General features: G+C 39.7%; 1 protein-coding gene across 3 annotated transcripts in view; it reads right to left on the bottom strand.

Annotated features, from left to right (window-relative positions):
- The window catches only part of PIP5K1B (phosphatidylinositol-4-phosphate 5-kinase type 1 beta), a 334673-nt gene that overhangs the window by 159925 nt on the left and 148675 nt on the right, over nucleotides 1-26073 (bottom strand). For all 3 annotated transcript variants that reach the window (XM_017543423.2, XM_037743820.1, XM_037743819.1), the window contains one exon: nucleotides 7771-7901. In XM_017543423.2, coding sequence (XP_017398912.1) covers nucleotides 7771-7901 — 131 coding nt within the window. The remainder of the gene's footprint in view (nucleotides 1-7770; nucleotides 7902-26073) is intronic.

The following is a 26073-nucleotide window of genomic DNA, read 5'->3' as shown; positions in this document are numbered from 1 at the left end:
GGCAGGCATGTGCATAAAAAAATCCTTGAAGGAAAAAAAAGCCATAAGTAATTGTGATAAATGGAGTTGGACACTGAGAGAAGGCACAGGGACGAAAGGAACGCTTCACAGTATTCCTTTTAAAAACAGGACAAGCCTTGCTACGTATTATCATTCATAAAATTAAATAATTCTTAAAAGTTAGAGGTTAAAAGCCATAAGCTGATCCCTCTTCCCCCAGGCAGAGCCCTCCCTGCCCAAGCACCACAGCAGAAGGTTTGTTTACCTCTGCATATTTAAGCTGCTCCAATGAATAACAAATACCAGCTTGACGTGAATGAAGCTCTAGTGAAGGAAATGCAAATTAATGAGATTGCTGGCTCCTGCTGGGCCTGGGTATTTGTCAGGAGTGCATGAGTGCAGAGAACCAAACAGCAAGTCCAGCGAAGGTCAGCCAGCAGGCAACGACCATGGTTCTCTGAGGTCACACGCTGGCAGGCTTACTGTGTGTAAACGTGGGTGCTAGGCCACAGACGTTCAGCACAGAATCTCCACAGCACAGGTACCAAGTACTTAGCAACTTCTTGTCAACATTTAAACACAAGACTGCAGTCAACATTCACCTGCTGAAGTTCACAAGCTTTCCTTGCCTGAGACTGGGGTTACCTGTTGGGTAATTGTGCTCATAGCATCCAGATTTAGCAAAAATGAAGTCAGAGAAAGAGTAGACCTCCTCAAAGTTTAAGATTTACCTTGTATTTCTTCAATGCACTTACGTAGGGTATGAAAACAAACAAACAAACACCCAACAACTGACTTTCTTGTCTTGGCGTAATTTGAAGCTTTGGAAATCTCAGTTATGGGATTTTGAGCAGTGGTTCTAGATGCTTGGATCCCATGGGCCAGTAAAATTTCAACAACAAAAATTTGGAATCCATCCTTAGATTTCTAACTTTATTTTGCCAAGTAAGAATCTAAACACGCAAACACATGTTATAATCCCTATCACATAATAAAAGGGCATTTTTAGCTGCATAAAAGGAGAAAGAAATTTCAAATAAAGAACAGAACTTTCTCTGTCCTCTTCCCCCTGTATTCACTAAGAAGCAGTTAAAGTTCAATCATGGGCCAGCTCTGGCATTCTGAAATTCACCTCTTCTGAAGCAAGTTCATTTTTAAGGCCAAAGCTACTGCTTGTCTTAGTCTAAAAATACATATATCTTAATGGCAACATATGTTTAGATTTACACAATGTTGAAGCTTGAGGAAGCATTAGTTTCCATCTGGAACTCCCCATTTAGCAGGTAAATAAATAAAAGTCCAGTAAGGGAAAGTAATGGCCCAAACTGATCAGGAACAACCAAGATTGGGAGATTAGACTCACATCAGAATAGTAGAAAAGTCACCAGCAGATAGAAAAGCCTTAAGACTTGACGTTCCTCTGTTATTCCTCCTTTTTACAACTTTACAAGTTACAGGGTTACAAGTTTCAGGGTTCTCCCTGCCCAAATATCCCAAATACTTCCACATGAAGCCCTCATACCACAGGGGCTGGTGGGTATAATTTCAGTTACAAAAGCTCTGGTCAGCTGGTGTTCTCATCTGTATATACTAAGAACATCATGGCTTTGTTGACGGGGTTTTAGGGACTAATGACCAAGCACTAGTTTTGGTCACACTGGACTGGGAGATGTGGTGGTAATAAGCAATGGGGTAAAACTAATTTAGCATCTCAAAGACACACAAGGAGTCCAGTTTTGGAGCTGAGACTCAGAGTTTTGTTGTTTCTAGAGCAGCATTTTCTATTTAGTGAGCTTCTTTTATTTCAAATTGTAACCGAACCATCAGTAGTGGCTCTGGGGCCTTTTGACAAAACTAACACGTACCCAACTCCTGGGCAATAGTGGTCATTTTGCTAAAGGATGCAAAATGCCCTCACTTTTGTTCATCAAATATGACCTTACCCTCTGTGTGACAGGATATATGAAGGGTGCTTTGTCTTGATGTTCAGACATTAGGAAAGCTTAAGTGGCATTACTGCTGGACGAATGACACCACAGTCCAGTAACAAACTACGGAAGGTACCCAGTCTTCAAGTTGGACCTTCGTACACAGCTGTCTGTAGAAGAAGACTTAAGGTATTATTTATTAATTGCTTCCGCCAATTCAGCCAAAGTGGAGATCCCTTGGTTTCCACATACAACTCTTTATGTAACTAGACAGAGACACAGAAATTGGTCCTCTTTTTTGCCAAATTAGATAGTTCTCAGGAATGGAAAAACAAAACAAAGGAAAACAAAAGACACATTCCTTGCTGGTGCCAACCTCCCGCTGCAAAGCAGTTCTGTGATGGGTACACATGAGTTGCATTGTATAAGAGGAGGCTGCACCATCTTCAGAGACCAACCAGCTGACAGCCAATCTTTAAAAGTCAGCATCTGAAGACAGCTTAAATTCCCCAACCACAGTGCATTCTGGGATGTCATTTACTGGGAACATATGACATCATCGGTTCTCTAAACATTAAACCACCCAGGAAGTTATTACCATACTGGAAAACTGTGAAGATAATTTCGAATAAGGTAGAATACTGTATAATATTCAGTGGATGCAATAAATCCTTTATTTTGAACTAAAGGAAAGGGTATACAGCTTTTATCAACAGGAAATCAGTTGCTCCCCATCCCTGCCAAATACATGGTGAACAAAGACATAAAGAGTTTTGATTTGAAGGGGTATCATATTACGGGCTTGACCAGTAGCAGCCACACCTCTCATTTTCTCCCAAGTAGGCTATGCTGGCTGCTTTGTGTTCTACCCACACGTACATAAAAACTGGTGCAGAATGTTTGTATAGATCAGGAGTTGGCAATCTTTTTCTTTTTTATTTACTTTTCTCTTTATTATTTTTATTAAATATAAAGAGACGCGGTCTCATTATATTGCCCAGGCTGCTCTCAAACTCCTGAGCTCAAGCGATCCTCCCACCTCGGCCTCCCAAAGTGCTGGGATTACAGGCGTGAGTCACCGCACCCCGTATTAGCAATCTTTTTCTATAAAGGGCCAGATACTATTTTGAGCTCTGTGGGCCATAAAGCCTCTGTAGCAATTACTGTAACTCTGCAGCCATTATAGAATAGCAGCCACAGACAATTTGTAAATGAATGGATGTGGCTTTATTCCAATTAAACTTTATTGACAAAAACAGGCAGAAGGCAGGGCCTGTCCCATGGGTTGTTGTGTGCTGACCCATGGGATAAGGCAGTGGTCCTCAACCTTTTTGGCACCAGAGACCAGTTTTGTGGAAGGCAATTTTTCCATGGACAGTGAGAAGGGGGGATGGTTTCGGGATGAAACCATTCTATCTCAGATCATCAGGCATTACATTCTCATAAAGAGTGTGCAACCTAGATCCGTTGCATGCACAGTTCACAACAGGGTTTCTGCTCCTATGAGAATCTAATGCCCCAGGTGATCTGACAGGAGGCCAAGCTTAGGCGTGAATACTCGCTTGCACACTGCTCACCTCCTGCTGTCCAGCTGGGTTCCTAAAAAGCCACAGATTCCCACTGGTCTGATGCGCAGGGGTTGGGAATCCCCGGTATAAGATAGACTTTTGGATAAGTTTATGCCAATATGCCTTGAAATGCAGGCAGTTGGCTAGTTTGTCAAACCTGTAACATTGAATGATAATATGGGTAGTATTTTATATGAACCTTAGACATATATGTTTGCTTATCATTTAGAATAATGTTTTACCCGTGCTGTAGTTTATTGGAATTATCTTCCAAAAGGTGGGTATTCCCTGGTTGTCCAAATAAATCCTGAAGTGCACATGAGTCATACCCAAAGGCAGTCTGTTTTCTGTAATGATCTTTACAGCAAGCTAAACTCCTATTTTACAAGTGAAGAAATTAAAATATAGGGGCCTTAAAAATTCCTCAGCTGGATAATTATCCTTGAATATGGAAAGATGTTTAAACTTTTACCACCAGCTTTTAAACCGTTTTTTGCCACCCCCAGGTAAGGCAGTGATGGTGACTTCTGGAGAAGAACAAATTAGAGCTGGTTTTTAGGGGAACAAAGAAGCAGATTGAGGTCCATAATTCTAAGATAAAATCTGGGCATTGTTCTGATTCAATAAAGCAGAAATACCATTCCCATGCATTATTGCCACAATGTAGAGAAAAACAAAACTTTGGGGCCAGCTAACCCTGAGTTAAAATCTTGGCTTTACCATTTATTGTTTGGATAGCTTTGGACTAAGTGACTTAATGTCTTAGGGCCAAATTATTTAACATATCAAATAGCATTTTTGTAAAGATAAATGATAATAAAAATTAATATATATTACATAAGTAATTTACTATATGAATAAAACTATGCTTGGTTCACAGTTGGTACTTACAAATTTTGCCTCTCTTTGCCACCTCAGGTTCTTGTTTACATGGTACAAACATTATAAACCATCCCCATTCTTCTTTATCCTATCAATGCATGAAGCCTGTCTACAACCTTGAGTTTCTGATCACAACACAGAATTTGGGATCAAAAGATTAAGATATGATTACGATTTTCTTACTCATCTACTTTGAGATTTTGGAACACATTTTGGAAGATCATAGAGCCAGACAGTTAAAAGAGATTTTTATATTCTTTATCAAATCTTAAAAAAGCTCAGGGCTTTTTCCATCTACAAAATGAAATAATTCATAGGACAAATAATGTACAGTACTTAATATTTAAAAATAACTTTGAACAACTTCAAAATATATAAATAAGAAAAAACACAATGTGTTTGGTTGCTAGGGGAAATTGATTCTGTAACTTCAGAGAGCAATAACTTAAAACATCTCAAGGTGCCTCAAGCAATTAGTTCTATGGCCCAGTTAGACTCATTGAGTTTTGGAGCCAACAGAGACCACAGAATGTTTGAATGCTTACAACCAGGGCCTGTCCTGCCCACCTACCCCTTTCCTCAACCCCATATGGGCTTGGAAATACTTGGAGAGAGAAAGCATTATTTGACCCATTTATTGAAGTTTAATTGACATGCAATAAAGTATGCAATTTATTAATTTTTCACATGTGTATAACACTTTTGAAACCATCACCACAATCAAGATACTAAATTTATCCATCACTTTGTAGGGGTTTTTTGATTGCTACAGCAACTAGGAGCTATTACTGGCTGGGCCTGAGGACCACAGATCTCCTGAAATGTACTGTCTTGCACAAAGAATTGTCTTATCCAACAAAGCCAATAGCATCTCCATTGAGAAACACTGGGCCAGATCTCTTAGCTAAATCCATGAAGACACTGAGTCCAAATGAGGAAATGGAGGCAAGACTAATGTAAGTTTCTTCTGTTTACTGTAAATCCATCTGAAGGGCCTGTGTTACTTAAACAAACAAGATAACATCTGCTGAAAGAAATTCTTGGTCTGACTCAAATGTTGAGGCTGGCACTTGCCACGGAGGTGTGGGAGCCCGAGTCCAGGGGCATAGAGCCAAGCTGGGACAATAATTCATTTTCATTAAAAAAAATAAGAAAACAAATGAATCAACTGTTAAATATTGTATTGCCATTTAAAGGCTGCAGATACTCTAAAGTGCTATATTTTAAATGTGGCAACAGTTACCTCTAAGTAAGGGAGAGTTAGCTAGCTACTCCTCTGCCAGTGATACACCTGCTGCTGCTACCTTGGATGACAGTCAGGGCCAAAGACACAAAGTGCTAAGAGATGTCATTTTGATATTTAAGATGCTCATTTAAAATAATTTTGAGTTTTATTAGTTGTAAGAGTCGTGTAATAACTCCAAGAACAAAATTTGTTATCTACCAGAAAGATTCTCTCTCAAGTGGAAAGTCATGGACTAGGCCAGTAGTTCTCAAACATTTATGTGCTGAGAATCACCCTGAGGGCTTGTTAAAACACATTCCTGGTTCCCACCCACAGGATTTCTAATTCAGTTGGTGTGGGTGGAGCCCAAGAATCTGCATGTCTAGTAAGGTCCAGGTGTGCCGCTGCTTAGGATCTGGGACCTCGCGCCTGGGCCACTCTTTCCCCAAGTGCCTGTCAATGGCTGACTGTGTTGACTGGACCCTGGAAGTAGACCAGGTCAGTCAGCGACGAAGCAGGAAGACCTGGAACATCTTTATACACCCACCTTGAGCTGTAATGATCTCAGCACCCTCAACTCACTGTCCACACTCCCACAAAAGCCCTCCATTTCTCTTGTTCTTTGTAGCCAAAGAACAACAAAGTTGAAATGTCTGGGTAGAGCCCTTCAGAGACTATGAGAGCTCAAACAAACATCCTGCAAACACATTTACAAGCATTATGAGCCTAAAAAAATCATACCAAAAGACGAATATAATCTCATGATCCCCTGGCTTTCAAGAGAAAAACACGTAGTTAATACGTACTTTTTTGAGTGGGGAATGATAGATCGTTAAAAACAAACACGGAGGACATTTCCAACGATAGAAACAAGAGTAGGACCATGAGCAAGGATTCTACCTTGGGCCTTGGGGTTGTCCATTTGTCTGGAATCTGGTTCTCATGGCTGCTAGATGACCCTAGACAAGCAGACTTCAAAAGGCCAGTAGGCCAAGTTTACTCTGCAGCTAAGAGCATTTAAGGCAAAACTACATAGCTGACTTTTAAAATTTTATGAGCTCTGCTCATTGGTGACTATGTAGGGGTTACCACACATGCACATACAAGTTTTGTTTTTAGACAGTTGACACCTGGACACAGAGATAAATGTGTAAATATAATTCTTCTAAAGATATGCATATATTTTTAATAAGGTGATGAGTACACTAGTGGTAAACAAAGTGTCACTTTAGCCATGTTTATCCAAGCCTGTAATAACATAGCTTATTTTAAAATGTTAAAATCAACTCTCACAGCTCCAAAGACAAAATAATTATCTCCAAGTCCCCAAATTAAATATCTTTATTTTTATTTTCCAGATCATTTGAAAAATTCTGTCACTTGTGGTGACATTTCTTATTTAATGATTACTCCTTCTCTTCCTAAACGAAGGTAGTAATAGAATTTTTAATTAATTAGTTTTATTGTGATAAAATACACTCAACATAAAATTTACTATGTTATCCACTTTTAAGTGTACAGTTCTGTGGCGTTAATATATTCACACTACCATCATCCATTTCCAGATGTATTTGTTTCTAAATAATTAATATTCTCACCTTAAAATGATAAAAGCTGGAGACAACATAACATGTACGAATAACTTTGGTATTTTTGCAAACAGCAGGATTCTCTACGTTTTCTGGAGGAAAGTTAAGTTAAAGTCATCATAAAAGAGAAGACATAAGACTAGGCTCAGATTTGAGGCCCAGTTGTGGGCCTACCAGCCCATGCTTTCAAATTAGGAACAGCAAAAACCTAGCACCAGTTGCTGTTTCATGGAAGCCTTCTTTCTCTAAACCCTTGGCAGACATCACTCTGTGATTACTTCACTCTAACACTGTACCTCAAAATCTTTCTCCATACGGTCTTCCAGTCATTCATCACAACTAATTAGAATTGGTTCATAGATGAAACCTATTTAGCATCTCCACATAAAAATTGCAAGGAGGTATCCTGATGAAACAGGAAATAAACATCATTTGGACTGCCTTTCTCCCTGCCAAAGGCCCAATATTTGCATCTGTACATGTAAACATGTACATAAGTAGAAAAGCCCTTCAATATGGGGGTTGTCACAAAGAAGGTTCCTTAGCATGGAAATCATGACAAATAAAAATGTTCTTACCTGGGTAGGAACACACTTTCCACCACATAAAAGTCTTGCATAAGAACATCTCGCTCTGGCTTGGAAGTGAGATTACCCACTGTATATCCTATTCCCAGCTGAATAGCACCTTTAATAGCAGATGATGCAGTCTGCAAAGAAAACAAGGGTCTCAACATTAGCCTTAACAGTTAGGGCTTTGTTCAATGGCACAGGAAACAAAATAAGAGAGCGAGGTTCAATTCTCTTTCTCATTCAGAAACAATGATGAGACTGAGGTTTGACAAGATAATTTGCTTCTTTTGATGCAGAATCTATTCTAAATATTAAGCCTCTTTTCATAAATTTTTTTGTGATCGTCTTCCTTATAAATGCTTAACGGTCAAACTATAATCCAATTATCTATCTTCCTTTTACTAAGAACTCAGAAACTTGAAGAACAATAAATAGCATTATAATTCCTATCTAAAGACAAATGGCACATTCACATTTTAAAAAATAAGAACTTTCATAACATATTTATAAATTTGTAAGAGTATTTTGTCTTCATAAGCAATGAGAGAGTAAAAAATAATTTGAATCTTTGGAGTATACAAACAATTTAATTTGGAAATTGCTTACTAGTCTCACCATGGATCCATAATAATTTCTTACATTAATCTGTGCTAAAACATACAGCAGTGGGGATACCAATATTTCCAATTTACCACTTTTCTAATATCATCCCATAATTAAGCTGATGTAATGTTAACTTGGAGAATAACTACAGTATATATGTGTATATGTATGTGTGTGTGTGTTTGTATATAAGGATACACATGCATAGTTTTAACCAAGATAATAGGAGAAATAACAGAATAATTCAATTTAGGACAATTAGAATGTATTTTTTTATGGTGAAGTGTGTCATACTTTTCACGCCTTGCACTGCCTAATGTAGTGCCACATACATGGTAGGAATTAAATACTTAAATCAGTGGTTCTTCAACAGGGACATCTGACGATATCTGAAGACATTTTTTGGTAATCACAACTGGTGGTGGTGGCATTACGTCTAGTGGGTAGAGGCCAGGGATGTCGCATAGGAAAGCTCCCACCACAAAGAGTCATCCAGACCAAAATGTCAATAATGCAGAGGTTAAGCAACCTTGACTTGAAAAAATGTAATAAAGATCATTTACTTTATAGGAAAGGTACTTTTTCATTTAATATTTTTACTTAGCAAACCTAAGACCCATCCTTACCTGTCCACATGGTTTATATCTTTTCATTTCTTCGTGCTTTAAATACCAGAGAACGCCTGTCTATTCTTGAAAAAATTTCTTCTCTTGATTTCTATGATAGAATATTGTCCTGGAGCTACTTCTATTTTTTTTTTTTTTTCTGTCACTCAGGCTGGAGTGCAGTGGTGTGATCTTGGCTCACTGCAAACTCTGCTTCCTGGGTTCAAGCAATTCTCGTGCCTCAGCCACCTGAATAGCTGGGACTACAGGCATGCACCACCATATCCAGCTAATTTTTGTAATTTTAGTAGAGACAGGGTTTCACCACATTGGCCAGGCTCCTGCCTCAGGTGATCTGCCTGCCTCAGCTTCCTAAAGTGCTGTGATTACAGGTGTGAGCCACTGTGCCTGGCCCACTTCCAGCTTTTCTGATAGTCTCTCCTGTCACTTCATCACTGGCCTCTCATATTGTATTTGCTATAATTGCAGTGTCCCCAGAATTTGGTCTTTTATCCTCAGGTCTCCTTAATCACCTTGGTAATCAATCCATTCTCAATGGCTTCAAATACTGTTTCTATTCATACGACTCATAGATTCCTTTCAGTCAATTGGGATGCTGTTCTGTCAACACAAATGCAGTGTACACAGGGCCAAATTAACACCTTATAGCCTCTCCAGACCACCTTTGAGATTGGCTTCATTTCCCAAGGCACTGTAATTTTCAGTTATCCAAACTTGACCTCCAAACACACTACATTTAGAACAGGGATAGGTCTCCAGTAAGTACTTATTAACTTCACCTGAAATGGCCATGCTCAATTGGTACTACCAGTCACTCCACACACAAGTAAGGATGACTACTTTCCCACAGAGGCATCATTTCATCACTTTGCTTATTCCACCATAAATGTTATGTCATCGTGAGTGTGAGGACAACTATCTATGTCCTTGACCCTTCAGGAGGTAGAAAAATGACTGTGTTTTTCTTTTTTTACATGCCCTTTTATTTAAGCTCCTATGGCAACAAGATGGCAAAAGTCTGAGACTTAAGCACACAGTGCATTGAGTGTATCTTAAAAAAAAAAAAAAAGTCTGCTATTTCAATACTCCCTCTCTGAGCTCTGCAATGCCACCAATTGGCATCAGTGACCTTTTCTGCCAGTAGCTCTAACTTTTGAAGGCTGAAATGGATTTTTCTCATTTTAACCTTGCATAAAAATTCAAAAGGCATCATTCTCCCATGTGTCACTCAGACTGGTAAGGCACAAGAGGTGACATGAGCACTTTCCAGAGGGCCCGTTATGCCATATTGTTCTAAGCCACACCTGTCAACAGGTTCACATGCTGTCCAAGTGCTCTGCACCCCCTGTACCGCACCCCTGACCCTGCTTTCCGGAACTACCTGTGCCTGTTTAACTCATGAAACCACCACGATAACATCATTTTAACACTTCCTGGGCTGGAGCAACATGCCAAATGGAGTATCCAATTCTTTGCTGTCTCCACCCTGGTAGCAGAAGGTAGTCAAAGCTGTGACTAGTCTACACCTAGTGATATCGAACTTTAGGAGCATGAGAATCACTAGGTACACTTGCCAAAACAGATGACGGTCATATTCCCAGAATTTCTGATTCCAAAGGTCTGGAGTGAGGACCAAATAAATGCTCTTGTTCTAAGAAAAAAACCTTTTCTCCTATGGTATAAGGTTAACTTTTGAGTCCCTGAGGAGTAAGATTTTGAAAAGAATCCTGCTGTTATATATTTAGTTAAATCAAAAACAGACTGGTAATAATATTAGTTTCAGAGCATTTAAAACTCAGGTGCTCTGATGGGAGAAATAAACAACAAAAAGTAGTTATTAATCTTTTTTGACCAACTAATTTATGCCAGACCCTTGATGTATGGATAACAACAATTATGATTATAATCTATCATAATCATAGCACATACTAATGTAGTGTTTACCACTAAATGGCAGGCACTGTCCTAAGTGCGTTCTGGTTATATTAACCCTATTATCCTCACGACTCTATGAGGTAGGCACTCTTACTATTTCTACCGGCTCAGGAAGGTTTAGCAATTTCTATGAAGTCACACAGCTACTAAAAAGGTGAAGTTGGGACTCACCTCTAGGGGGCTGGCTCCAGAGTCCCAAGTTATACTCCACTGCATCTAACATCAGAATCTCCTCACTCATTTGACCCTCTCAAGAACCATGAAACACAGTAACAACTGTTCTTATTTTACAAGGGTGGATTTAAGGCTTAGCAAGGTTAAGTGACTTGCCCAAGTTCCTCTGCTAGTGTGTGATGGAGTCTGACTGCTAAACCTAGGCTGCCTCCATATCCATTTTTGCAAAATGAGCCTAGAATCAAAGTTGGAAGTTCTCCTTTAAGTCTGGATGTTTGACCTCAACAAAGCAAAAGCTCTAGGAGAGCCATTCCTTTTGATGAAAAAAGGGTAAAAAATTTTATTTGCTTCTAATTATACCTGCCCATGGGTAAGCCAAAGAAAAACTTGTAAACTTGGTAAACCTTTACAAACACCATCATTAATGTCACTACTGGTAACAGAGGGACTAATAACAAAAGGTGGTATTTTGCTGACACACTAGGAATGACACCTCAAAGTTTCCTCCTTCCTTAGGTCTATGTAAAAATTAAATGCTTTAATATTAATGCATTTGGGTATCATTAAAAAGCATCTTACATATGGAGTCTAAAAAAATTGAACTCGAAGTAGAATGCTGGTTACCAGGTGCTTGTTGGGGGCTGGGGACTTGGGGAGACACTAGTCCAAGGACAAAATTTCAGTTAGATAGTAGGAAGAAGTCCAAGAGATCTATTGTACAATATGGTGACTACAGTTAATAACAACTGTCATATTTTAAAAATTACCAAGAAAGTAGATTTCAAGTGTTCTCATCACAAAAAATAACTATGTGAGGAAATGCACATTACCTCAATTAACTAACTTGACTGAGCCATTCCACAATGTATACGTATTTCAAAACATCGTGTTGTACACAATAAATACATATAATTTTTACTTGTCAATTAAAAAAATAGAAAAAAGCATCTTGTCTACTTTGTGGAAATGCTATTGACAGTGGCATGTGGTTTCTTATGCGTTTGGTAATAAAATCCTCATCACCTGACATTTCCTCACTGGACAATAGGCACATCCTAATATTGAGCAATATGTATTTTGAAACTGCGAAAGAACACTTTGAAATGCTACCTGGAGTGTCTCTGATGAGATTAGCAAATCATGATGATAGAAAGAACCTTCTGTGTGAAGTGCTGGTGATTGCACTTCTGGAACCAACAGTTCTTTCCCTGCAAACTCTGAGCTGCCAGAGCTCGCTTCCTTCCTCCAGCGCACCACCAACAGACCAGTGACATGGCGGTGGGTCGCTGGCTTCGTGCACACTGAGCTCCTCCACTTTCCTCTGCATGGCTTGGCATATGTTCTAAACGTGCTAGGACAGGACCACTGTCCCTTTGAGTGCCAAGGGGGACCTCTGACTCCTTTAAAACATGTAGGTTTAAGTTTCAGAACACAGCAAACACACAAACAGCAAACAGAGTCTATTTTTAATTCAGGTCTGTGCAAGGGTTAAGAGGAGGCAATATGTTGCCTGGATACTAGAAAAACCTCTAAAGCATTTGATACTTGGAGGAAGAGAGAACCGTATAATATCACAAAGGCAAACCATGAACACTTTACTTTCACAGCTCCTCTGTATTAACCCAAACCTGTTCAGATATCATGGTAATACTAAGTGGAAAATAAATGTCAGCTTGCATTTGAGTAACATGTTATGATTTTCAAAGCACTGTCTTTTAATGATCACATTTGATTGTCACAGCTATTAAACATCTAGGTGGGGTTTCTCATGTCATAGTATAGATAAGGAAACCGTGGCTCTGGAAGATGAACTTCATCTAAACCCCTTAGCTAGTGTGTGCATACTGTGGCCTTCTAGAAGGCTCCCAATGCGGCATTCTACAATTTTGCTTTATTTACCTGAGTTTTCTCTGCTAGAGATGGAGCTGATAAAAGCTGAGAAGCAGCTGAACAATGATTGGCATATGTTCCCATACACTCTTGTATGGGTGTATGGGAAGGGAGATGCTGAACATTACAATAAGAATGTAATGAAAATTACAATAAGACTAAACCCCTAAGCAAACCCATTCTTAGAAGAGCAGTGATCCTTACAAGATTTTAATGTCCTTACAGGAAACTGCTTTCTACAGCACACAATCTATAAAATTAGTTCGCTAATATGCCATCTGATATCACTGCTTTAAAAGGAAATCTTAAAACATTTTATGTCAACAGCATTTTTCTCCCTAAGGTGGACTAATGAACTAATTATGGGATTATGGCCAATACAGATGTTTACAGAGTGACTGTTTTCAAAAGTACAAACTTGATCATATCACTGCCTTGCTTGAAGCTTTCTAGTGGGTTCTTGGCACCCTCCCTGCAGGATTAAGGCCAAACTCTCAGCTTAACGCTGGAAGCCTATCTTAGAATATTACTCCCTGTCTGCCTCCCGCCGACTCCATGCCCGATACACATTTTAAAAACTAAATACTCTATCCTTTGAGCAAGCTGACCTTATGAACCCCTAAAAATTACAAGTGAAAATTTTTGCTTGTATTTTTACCATGGATGGGATCCAATGTTTTGTTTCCGAGAAGATCTACTTTCCCAAAACCACAGATCTAGAGAGTTTAATTCTAAAGCAGAGATATTCACTGACAAGATGCCTTAGACTAGGCCATAAAGAAATGGTTCAGTATCACCTGTTAACAGTGAGAGAGGGCCAGGTGGAGTGGCTTATGCCTGTAATCTCAGCATTTTGGGAGGCCGAGGAGGGTGGATCACTTGAGGTCAGGAGTTTGAAACCAGCCTGGCCAACATGGTGAAACCTCATCTCTACTAAAAATACAAAAATTAGCCTGGTATGGTGGCACATGCCTGTAATCCCAGCTACTCAGGAGGCTGAGGCAGGAGAATCATTTGAACCTCAGAGGCGGAGGTTGCAGTGAGCCAAGACAGCGCTGCTGCATTCCAGCCTGGGCGCGAAAGCAAGACTTAGTCTTAATAATAATAACAACAACAAAACCAGCAAGAGAGTAACTCTTGTATGGGTGTATGGGAAGGGAGATGCTGAACATCCTCTCTCATTTACTTATTATTTCTCACTCATTCTGCTTCAGCAATCACCCCGGCTCTATTGCCTATGTTGGAGTGCAGTGGTATGATCACAGCTCACTGTATCCTCAAACTCCTGGGCTCAAGGTATCCTCCCACCTCAGCCTCCTGAGTAGTTGTGAGTGACTTCAGGTGTACTCTACCATGTCTAGCTAATCTTCTAAAGTTTTGTTGGCATAGGGTCTCACTTTGTGGCGCAGGCTGGTCTCAAACTCCTGACCTCAACAGTTTCTTCCTTCCCAGCCTCCCAAAGTGCTGAGATTACAGGCGTGAGCCATCACACCTGGTCCACGCTCCTTCATTTCTACAGCTCAAGCCCAGCTCCCAGTTCTCTATCCTGTCCCTGAGCCTATACTCAACACACATGGCATAGTCCACTTATCTGTCCCACTGAGAGAATTAGTGAATAAGAAAGAGGGATAGACTTCCACTGAGAGAATTAAGGAAAAAGAAAGAGAGAGAGATTGCATGAAACTGGTTTTAGGACTATGGAAATGGCACAGTTTGTGGCTAGGCAAACCTTCTCTTCTCTGAGAGGAAATGGGACCATGTCTTGCTTCCAGATTCTTTAAATCATTTCTCAAGTTCTTCCCTATATTCATTTTCTATTGCTTCTATAACAAATTACTACAAGCTCAGTGCCTTAAAACAATGCAAACTTATTATCTTATAGTTCTGGAGCTCAGAAGTATTCAAATCAATGTCTTGACAAGGCTGCATTCCTTCAGAGGCTCTAGCAGGGAATCAGCTCCTTGATTCCACCCACATTCCTTGACTTGTGGCCCCTTCCTCCATCTTCAAAGCCAGCAGAATTATTAAATATCTGTCTCTCTCTGACCTCTTCTTCTCTCATCACATTTCCTTCTGTGGCTCTGATCTTCGTACTTTGCTTTTATAAGGACCTATCTGGATAATATAGGATAATCTTCTTATCTCAAAATCTGTAACTTAATCATACCTGCCAAGTCCTTTTTGCCACGGAAGTTATTGGCAATATCTTTATGGGTTCCAGGGACTAGGACGTGGACCTCTTTGGGGTCCCATTATTTGTGGACCACACACCTCTACTTCAGGATTGACCCTGGCATTTTTTCCAGTGTTGGCCCCAGCAGGGAGATGTTCCCTCAGAATTCCATTCAGTCTAACAAAGATCTGAGCACTTGGTATGAGCCAGGTGTTATTTTAGTCATTGCAGGAAGCAAGAACCAAAAATCAAAAAAGAGACATGGTTCTTGCTCTCATGGGAGTTTCTAGTCTAGGGAAGAAAACAGACATTAAACAAAGATGCACATGCATAAAGACAAATGAAGTCAGTGACAGAAAGAACAGGGTGAAATAAATGAGGTCAGAAGGGCGGAGCCCCATTTAAGAATGAAGGGGGCTGAGAGGTCACTCTGAGGAATGATCTATAGGCTGAGCCCTGAAAGGTGAGAATGGGCCAGTCAACAAGTCGTGTCAACAAAGACTGGCTGTGTGCCTCTGTACACAGTGGGGACACAGAGGTGACCTGAACAGAGTCCTGCCCTTAAGAAACGTACATTTTGGAACAGTATGTGTGGTGGGGAAAGACAGAAAGCACATTAGGAGATTAGGGGAGTTGATTTCCAGGGACAGAGAAGGAGTAAGTTTCAGGGACCTGAAAGCAAATCATTATGGATTCATTAGTGGGGACAACAGGGAAAGTGCTGGAACTAGAGGCTGGAAAGACTAGACACACCTAAATCTGGGCCTTATAGGCCATCCTAATGGCTTGATGTGTTTCTATGAGGGAACAGCATCCTCATTTGAAAAGGCTCACTCTGGCTGCTACTTAGAGTACACGTTGGAGGGATTATAGGCAGGAAAGTGATTAGGGGACAGTTGTAGTAGTTCATATAGTTACTGATGGCTTAGAGAAGGGTGATGAATGAGAGGATGGGCAAAGGAGGTGGTTTTGAGGTATACTGGAGGGAGAGAGACAGGACTTGCCAAGAGCTAGAAATGAGGGAGAGATAAGTACCAGCAATGCTTCCTGGCATTTTTCTTCAGCAATTGAGAGAACTGAAGTCGCTTTACCAAGTTGAGGAAGTTGAAGAAGGTACATATTTTGGAGGAGAGATTCAAAGTTCCATTTGAGATGCTAATGAGACATCCAACTGGAGATACTAACATAAAAGTCTGGAGCTTAGGTTAGGGGTTAGAGAGAGTATTTTGAGAGTTGTTACCATATAAATAATATTGAAAACCAAGGGGTTGAATGAGAAAACTGAGAGAGAGAGAAGAGCATCTGAAGAGAGTCCTAAACCACATCAACATTTAGAAAATAGATGGAAAACCTTTGGAGGAGATTTAGGAGTAACCAGCACAGAAGAAAATCAGGGAAATATGGCTTCACTGAAATGAAGAAAGGAGAATTTGAAGAAAGGAGTGACAACCATCTCCACAAGTAGCTCTTTCATCTGATAATATAAGTACTACAACTTGAAGGAATATCTAAAGCTATGGGCCAGATTTTCTATATTTTTCTCATTTATATTGTTAATTCATATATAAATCTCGATCCAGAATATTTCACAAAATTATCTGATAAACTCATCAAATTATGCCATCACTTAAATCTTATTTTAAAAGTGACCCTTAACTTAGAAAAATAAAATATTAAGTTTAAAAAGCAGGACACAATACAGATAATAAAATTTAAACAAGAAAAACCAAGTGCATGTATACACATTCACAGAGGAAAATAAGAAATGAAGGAAATATACCAAAATGTACAATCATTTCTGGACAGTGGGATATTAGGTGATTTTTGCTTTCAAGTTTTGTACTTCTCAAGTTTTCTAAATTTTATGTTCTATATATAGGGAAGGAAATGTCCTCTAATGAAGGTATTGTTACTAAGTCTTTGAATACATTTTGAGTGATGACAAAGGCATGTTTAGGACTTGCTCATCTTTTTAACTTTTTCTTTCAGGTCAAGGACTTCATGCAACAAACCTACATAACAATTGTGTTTTCATAAAATATAAATAACAAGTTTATTTTTGTCTCCGACTGTTCCTCTAAATGTATTCTGGGGTTAGATTTTTCTTCTGCCCCAGCATGAAATGTATAGCAGGTCTATGACCCTTCTGGTGGCTTCTGGAATAAAAGGTCCTGTCCAGGTATGGTGGCTTGCACCTGTAATTCCAGCATTTTGAGAGCCCAGGGCAGGAAGATCACCCATCCTAGGAGTATGAGACCAGCCTGGGACACATAGTGAGATATTTTCTCTACAAAAAAAAAAAAAAATTAATTGGGCATGGTGGTAGCACCTGTAGTCCCAGTTACTCAGGAGGCTGAGGCAGGAGGATTCCTTGAGCCTAAGAAGTAGAGGTTATAGTGAGCTGTGATTGTGCCACTGTATTTTACCTTGGATGATAGAATGAAACCCTGTCTCAAAAAAAAAAAAAGTCTTTTGTTTATTTCCAGTCATGTATCTGTAAAAATGGTCTCATGCAGACATTTAGTATGTCTAGTCCAGCTTAATAATAATTTTAAAAAAGCAACTTAATATATGCTTTTGGTAGCCATTTCTCTCTTTCCCCAGCTTGCCTGGCAGAAACCGGCCTCCAGCATTGGGAGGGGCTTTGGAGCCTCTCTTCTCTTTTCTGACTGGTTGCTGGAGGGAGGAGGAAAGAGGTAGGAAAGGTCTTTTTTGAAGAACACAGTTGTAAAATGGAACAGGCACTCAAAAGGCTGGCCAGGTATGCATTTCTTTTTCTTGTAGGGTGCTCTCATGAGGTCTGCAGTTCCCCAAATGGCTGTTGCATTCCTCTGCCTGGTGGTTTCCTGTTGTTTCTCCAGGGTCTTACATAGACAGGACTGGGGTCACTCCACATTAGCTCTCTCTAGAGCTCAGTGCCCTCCACTGGGTCACGTATCATTTGCCTGGAACACCCGCCCTCTCCAAGAAGCCTTTTTTGGTTTTGCCATCATCAGAGCAGCTGACCAAAGCTTTTCTTCTAAAAACTTTGTGACTTTTCAGAAAAATACTGTAGTCTCTTGCATCCCCTAGGTTCCAGGGAGCACATAGCACACGCTTCAGTGGCCTCGCACAAGCCCCCTTCCCCAGGCTTGAGATGGTGGGCAGACCCTTTCCCAGGCCTCTCCCTTAGGTGGGTTACTCACGACGTATCAACAGCTCTCTCCCAATTTCCTCTTCCATATCTCACAGTGGGCCAGCCAAACCCTTTTATAGAGTGGGGTGATTATTCGACTTGTCACAGATCACCTCCTTCTCCAACTTCTACATGGCAGGCTGGCACCTGACCTCAAAAGATGATCACTATGCTTCCATCCTTTCAGCTTGCATTGTCTGGGACTGATTCACAGGTCCGGCTGATCACACAGGGTTTGGGCCAGCTGTATCAACGGATTGCTCACTGTGTTCCATTCCACCTGCCACGTGACTGCCAGACTCATCATCCCAAGGCTCTCTTTCTCTTTTTCCTTTTACTACCACCTCCCAGCATAGAAGCCTTCACTAAGTTTTGACCATCTACAGAAATTAATCCAAATTATTTGCCTGACCTTCAAAACTTTCTACAATCTAATTCCTGTTAATGCTAAATGCTGTAATAAATCAATCCTCAAATGCCAAGTCCTATAAAAAATTACATGCCCCTAAAATTCAATGTCTTGATTCAACAGGGCATAGTCCACAGTGTCTCTGAATGATGATCCGCTTGCCTTTGTCGGGTGATTCAGAGAGCCTGGCTGCTGCATCCCTGTGGCTCTAATATTCCCTAGAGTCTTAAAATCCCCCCAGTCCAGCTGGCTGATAGGGGAGGTAAGAAAAAGAAATCCACTTCTTCCTACCTTTGCCAGGAAGTGGCAGTGCAGAATATTTGCCCCAGGCCTGTCCCTCAGCCCTCCTTCACTCTACTCTGTGTCCTGGGTTGCTGTCAGTAAGGCTACATCAACGGGCTCCCTTGCCCTCTGGCTTCTAGTTGGGTTTGGCCAATGGGACAGCAGGGCAGAAGACTGGAGGGAGATCTGAGAGTGAGGTCAGGGTGTTTACTTCCATCCCTCCCTCCCTGAGGGTTTGAGTCAGGCTGGTTGTGTCCTTCTGAAGGTTACAGCTCCTCTCTCTCTGGATCTTTCCAGATGATTCCTACTCTGGGATCTAGAAATAGTACCGTTCTCTTACCTCTTCATGCCTTGGGTGGGGGTGTGAGTAACAAGGTACATTTTGCCTCAAGACACTGAGCTATCCCTTATGGTTTCTCCGCATTTCTCCCACATCTTTGCAAACAGAGTCTTTCTTTTCTATTTTAAATTTTAATTTAAGTTCTGGGATACATGTGCAGAATGTGCAGGTTTGTTACATAGGTATACATGTGCCATGGTTGCACCTATCAACCCGTCATCTAGGTTTTAAGCCCCGCATGCATTAGGCTTTTGTCCTAAAGCTCTACCCCACCTTGCCCCTCAACCCCCCAAAGGCCCCGGTGTGTGATGTTCTACTGCCTGTGTCCATGTTTTCTCATAAACAGAGACTTTCTTAAATTTCTTTCAAATTATCCAATTTAAAAACGGCCATCCATTTACTGCCCAGGTCTTCCAGACAATGACTCATTCACAGTGCACCAGCAAAGACAAGCCACATGGCCCCACACAGATGCAAGGAGGGCTGGCTCAGCAGCTGCTTTCCAGACCCAGCTGTGCTTTGGAAAAGGGGGCACAAATTCTGGTGGACCGGTTACTGTTTTGTCCACAAGCCAGAGATCCTCTTGCCTCTATGCAAATCCACCACTTTAGCCAAACTGTCCCATTTCTGGTCTCTGCATCCACTGATCTCTGGGCCTTCAATAATGTCCTTTTCCATTCTCTTTTTAGTATCCTACCTTTACCACTCATCCCTTCATACAGCCCTTGTTTATTAAAGCAGCTAAAAATGCTTACTTCCCTCTCCCAGTATAAATCATTTCATAAGTGACTTTTGGGGTATTCTGTTACTTTCATGACTGGCAACTATATTTCTGATATTAATTTCTGTGGCATATGCATTTTAAAAAATAAGAATACTGGAATTCCATTAAATGATGGCCTTCCTTAGGCTTGCACGAACACTCTATGTGGTAAAATTGCCTTATAACAAGGTTATCCTGACACACTAGGCACTAAACAACCTTGGAAGAAGCCCAACACAGATCCACTTTATATTTAATTTTCCCTTTTTATCAAGCAGCCTTTTAACAAGATCCCCGTTTATCCATCTGTTTGATAGAAGATTTGCCTCTCAACATTTAATAGGAAAGGCAGAATACAGAAAAAGTATTTCATGGTTTCTTTGAAATGATATCCACCTTGATTGGCAGTGAAGCACGTTCCCTCAATGGAATGGAAAAGCATGTTAAGCAAACACTCCTCATTATCAGAAAAATACCGTACTCTTAAAGTATTCATAATGCAGCAGCATCAAATCATGCACACTTAATTGCCCTAAAAAGAGATATGCCATCAACTGCAGATGAAATTCTTGATTTAGGATAGAGCAGCATTATGACTGCTGTTACATTGGTCTTTCAGAATATTATACTGTAAACTGAGACATTCATTATAAATGTAACATAGTATAATATCCTTAGTACTATTCTTACATACTAGGGAAGAATATAAAACTTGACTGTGTATTCAAATAAAAATTATTTATTTGATATAAATATCAATTAGATTCAATAGATTAAAAAAAGACAGGGTTGACTTTTCATCCTAGAATCAACCAAAATAAAATTTCACACCATCTTAGGATGTTCGATTTTCTGGTAGAGGACTTGTTATTTGAAAAGTAAAATATTAGTTCAGTGCTAAGCACTGTTTTGGGGAAACAACAAAATTCCTTTAGCGGATGTTAGTGGTTGTCCCCAGCATCTATTCTTTCTCCTTTCTTGTTTCTTACTTAGTAGTTGTTTTTGATTGAGGCTTGACTCTGCCCTCAGGTACATCTGGTGGTGTCTGGAGACAATTTTGGTTGTCACTCCCAGGCAGTGCTCCTGGCACTGATTGCACAGAAGCCAGGGATGTACTAAACATCCTACAATGCACAGAACAGCCCCCCTCAACAAACAGTCATCCAGCCCAAATATCAATAGTGCTGAGGTTTAGAAACCTTGTGATATAGTAACAGAGATTTCAACTGGGTATTTTTCCTGGCTCTCTTTTAGGCAGGCATTGTCACATTACTATTTTCTGGTATTGAGATGTGACAGGAAATGATGTGTCCAACTTCCAGGTCACATCCTCACCAGGAAGGTGTGTGTTGTGTACAGACGTGATGGACAGAGATGAAGCAGCCCTCTTTAATCACTTTTGTTAGCTATACATTGAGAACGGCAGATAAACAAGATGTAAACCTAGGCCCCTGATGACTCTGTAGAGGCAAGTAAACGACCTCTGTACCTCATGCTTGTGAGAAATAAACTTCAACTTAGCTTAAGCCACAGTCATTCTGGTTCTTGTTTTTACCTATATTCCAGGTGCTTATTCCCTATGGTCCTATAATCAAAAGCATGTTACCTGAAAAATAATTTAGGTTCAAAAATATATCAGACTGAAAGATAAATATCCATAAAGGCAGCATTGCTCAATTTAGAAAGGTAAATTGTAACCCATGCTCATTGAGAAAGAGTTAAAAAAACTCCTGACTATAGAAAGTAAAACACCAATGTGCCCTTCTCATGCTTACTCTTCATGGTTAACTACTGTCAACTGTTTGGTGTGCGTTTGGGGCTTTTTTTTACTACTCTCTGAAAATACATGTATGTGTTACATGCATTAAAGATAAAAATGAGGATGAGCATGGTGGCTCATGCCTGTAATCCCAGAACTTTGGGTGCCTGAGGTGGGTGGATTGCTTGAGCTCAGAAGTTCGAGACCAGCCTGGGCAATGTGGTAAAACCCAGTCTTTACAAAAACTGTGAAATTAGCTGGGTGTGTTGGCTCACACCTGTCATCCCAGCTACTCTGGAGGGTGAGGTAGGTTAAGCCTGGGAGGCAGAGGTTGCAGTGAGCTGAGATTGCACCACTGCACTCCAGCCTGGGTGACAGAGGGAGACCCTGTCTCAAAAATAAAAATAAAACGAGACTCTGCTATTCATGCTTTGTTTCAGCTTGCTTTTTTTTTTTTTCCCAAATAATATCCTTCCATTTCCATCTATACAAATCTCATTATTTTTAATGGTTATATGGATTTTCATAGCTTGTGTGTACTACAATTGTTTTAACTACTCTCTTATTGATAGACACTAGGGTTCTTGTTCTCTCTCTCTTTAATAGAAAATAATGTGAAGAATATCCTTGTTTATCTATTCCTATACATTTATTTCTTGAATATTTCTGCAGCTTTGATTCCTAGAAGAATTGCTGAGTTTTAAAATATGCTTATTTCTACTTTTGGTAGATACTACTAAGATGTCTTCTAAAGATTTCATCAATTTATATACCCACCCACAGAGTGCTGTGTAAGAATGATGCTGTCCTCATACTCTTACCAATACCAGGATCATCAATATTGTTAACTTTTGCCAGTCTTGTTGTTTTAGTCCCCATTTTCCTAATCACTAGTGAGACATTCTCTTTCTGTGTGTTAATTTTATTATTTGCTTTTCACTTTATAATTCTCATTTTTTATGGTTTTACACTAATAGTCACATTCAATTATTTTATAGAAACTAAAGTTAAACTGTATGTGTAAAATAGTCCCCATGGAAGCTCTAAATAAAATTTCCATGCCTTCTCCTAAGAGTTTTTATTATTAAAATTGTCTGCTCTCACAGGACAGAAACTATAGCTATTCTTTATCATCTACCAAATAAGGTTCTTCTTTATTCCCTTTTAAATAAAATTTTACACTTCTCTAGCCTTTTTCATTTAAAATTTTGAAACAGTCCTTTAGAAAAATTTACATCCATATTCATAATTAAATATATATTTTTGCTACAACAAATGAGGGTGTTCCATAATTGGCTCATTGGGAGGCTGGACTCCTGGAGGAACATGTAACAGCCGCTTGTGGGTGACGTGGGGGTAGAGAAACACACCGAGGCAGAGAGATACGGAGAAACTGCAATTGTGCCTGTTCACCTGTGTCTTGAAAGTCTTACACTGCAGGGCTAGAAAGGACCGGTAAGATGGGCTTCCCTGAAGAGAAAAACGATCAGGTATCTTTACTGGAATCTTTTCACATTATGACATACCTTTCTTGCCATAATTCTACTCACTCTTCTTTTGATGGGGAATGAATGGAGTGAGTTCATGGCTCTTGTCACCATTCTATTAGCTAGCTGGCCTTTTCTGAGTGCTTACTGTTGTCCAAGCGTTGTACTAAATTACTTACTCTTGATTTATGTAAGATAAAACTGGTCCAGAAAGGCAAATCAGCATATTCAAGGCTACACGATGAGGAGGTGGCAAAGCTGGCCCTTCAACCTAGATCTCTTAACCTTGAGTCCATGCTCATAACCATCATACCAGATGGCATAATTAGACAGATTTACAGAGATAGCAGCTTTGCAAGTGTGTATTTCATTTTAGTACAGGTCCAGCTAAATTATGTGGCTAGTCCAACTGCGTGTTTGTTGGCTACAGGGGCATGTTTCCAAGCAATACCAAGCCAGCTTCTACTCTTTTAATTTGCATTCTCCTCTGACTGGCAAATTCATGGTTAACTCTTTGCCCACAGGTGTGGAGATGGGTCAGGGCCAAAGTCAGACCTCTGCTCTACAGAGTTCTCCAGGGACATATCATAGCTCTCTACCAAGTCAGGTGCACAGACACATGGGTACTCATTTAAAACGTGTTCTAGATGGGGCCAAAGTGGAAAGGTTTCACTATAACATTGACACTTGGGAATCTTTAGAATAGGAATTAGAATCTAGGCTCTTTACTAGCTTTAAGTAAAACAAGATTAGGACAACCAACCAACCTTCCCTCAAAGAAACCCTCGGCAACCTCCACTCTCCCATCCGTCCCTTCTGGACTTTTGTTATCCTCCACCTACTTCGACAGGATATTAATCCCTAGCCACCAAGCTCTTGCTTCATATGAAGTCACAGATGTACACACACACACACACACACACGTGTGCGCACACACACAACCACCAACTGCTGTTGTTGCTGATTTAGGAAATGAGAGAGGATGATTTTAATTCCCTTAAAAAGGCTGAAACCAGCATGGAAACATAATATACTTCTGGAAATATCAGTGGCATATAAGATCTGGTTGTTGTCTTTTACTGTCTACCCCAAGAGACTGCAAACGTTTCCTTTTCATCCCATCAACTGACCTCTTCAGTTTTAAAAAGAATGTATTTAAGTAAGGAGGGGAAACACACCAGCATTTCTCAGTGCTCTGATAGTGTTTGCCAGGCCACTGGTCACTATTCTGCAGTAAATTAATTCAAAAGGGAAATCTCTGACTTCATAAGACAGGAGGGCTTAATTGCTATCCGTTTATCCAAACAAAGAGAAAAAAAGAGAAATGAAGCTTCTTATTGGGGCAGGGATCACTGGATTTTTTTTTCCCCATTTGGGTCTCAATTTATATTAGTCATGTAGCTTTTTTGTAACTAACCTTCTTGATATGGAAAAGACATAATGAGGAAAATAATAAATGGTACTGAAGCAGACCTAAAAGAAATCAAAATAATGGTTCTCTTCCTTTCAAATCTCTCCCAATTTAATTCTTCCTCTTCTTAATTTTCATAATAAGCTCTACGGGTAGTTGACAGGGAATTATACATATACGTATAATATAACAGATGTTATTACAGATTTTAGAGGAATAAATAACAGTTATGAAATAGAAAAGCAAAGCTCAGAGATCTAAGATTTAGAAGGAAGAAAGGGGCAGAGTTACTGTTGCTAAATGAGACAGAATCATACATAGAACAAAAACACTTCCAAATTGACAACGCAGTGATTTTATAGACCGACGGTAAGAGGCATCACTGCCTGTGACTTGCTGTTTACCAATCTCAAATCATTTTTCCATATGCCAGCCCTAAACACTCCTTATTATAGAATAGATCCAGCAGATGTAAGAACTAAGGAATGACGTCAATAAGGGATGAGAAACATGGCTTCTCTCTAAATTCCTATGGCCAAGCTATTTTTTCTGGAAGAATGGGGGGTAAAGACATCCTTTCTTTAATAGTTAAATTATTTTAAATGACTGGCATAGCAATTGTTTACAGAACCATGCGCTTTGTAGTTCTGGCCATATTTCTGGAAAGCCACAGAAGAACAATGCCAAGAGAATTTTAAACAAAACAATCTGAAACATTAATACCAGTATTTACTAAAATGGCTTTAAAATTTAGAATGTAGGTATTTCCTGGGTAGAAAAAGACTGGTTTTGAGTATTTAAAGACTCTAATGAAATGATTTCCATTGAGATATTTTAGTACACATATATTTTAGTGTGTTAACTGCTTATTTTTTTGTGTAAGATTGAGTTATTTGCAATATTTATTTTTCACTATAACCCTATTACCCTCACAGATGAGGAAACTTAAATTTAGAAGGACTGTAAGTATGAAAGATAAACCCTAGATCATGTTTTACAAAAAGTTTACTAAATGGAACTCTTCCTAAAAGTGTGCATAGACTGATATACATAAAGTTCATTTACATGTTTTTCCAAGAATCTCTGTTACCTGGGTAAAGCACTGAAGGTGGGGAATAGTTTTGAATATTATACATACTTTCAAGTTTGGATTAAGCATTTTTTGCCCATGTAACCTCACGTTTCAAGATCTAGAATTACATTGTAGTCAAGATGCTATTTTCCCCCTACACACTTTCTCTTTTAGAACAGTGGAATACAGTTTCCCAAACCCTCTATTTCT

The sequence above is a fragment of the Cebus imitator genome, unplaced genomic scaffold (assembly GCF_001604975.1).
Source record: "Cebus imitator isolate Cc_AM_T3 unplaced genomic scaffold, Cebus_imitator-1.0 Scaffold155, whole genome shotgun sequence".
NCBI classification, from domain to species: domain Eukaryota; kingdom Metazoa; phylum Chordata; class Mammalia; order Primates; family Cebidae; genus Cebus; species Cebus imitator.
Note: the sequence above shows the minus strand (reverse complement) of the source record. Positions and strands in the feature narration are given on the sequence as shown.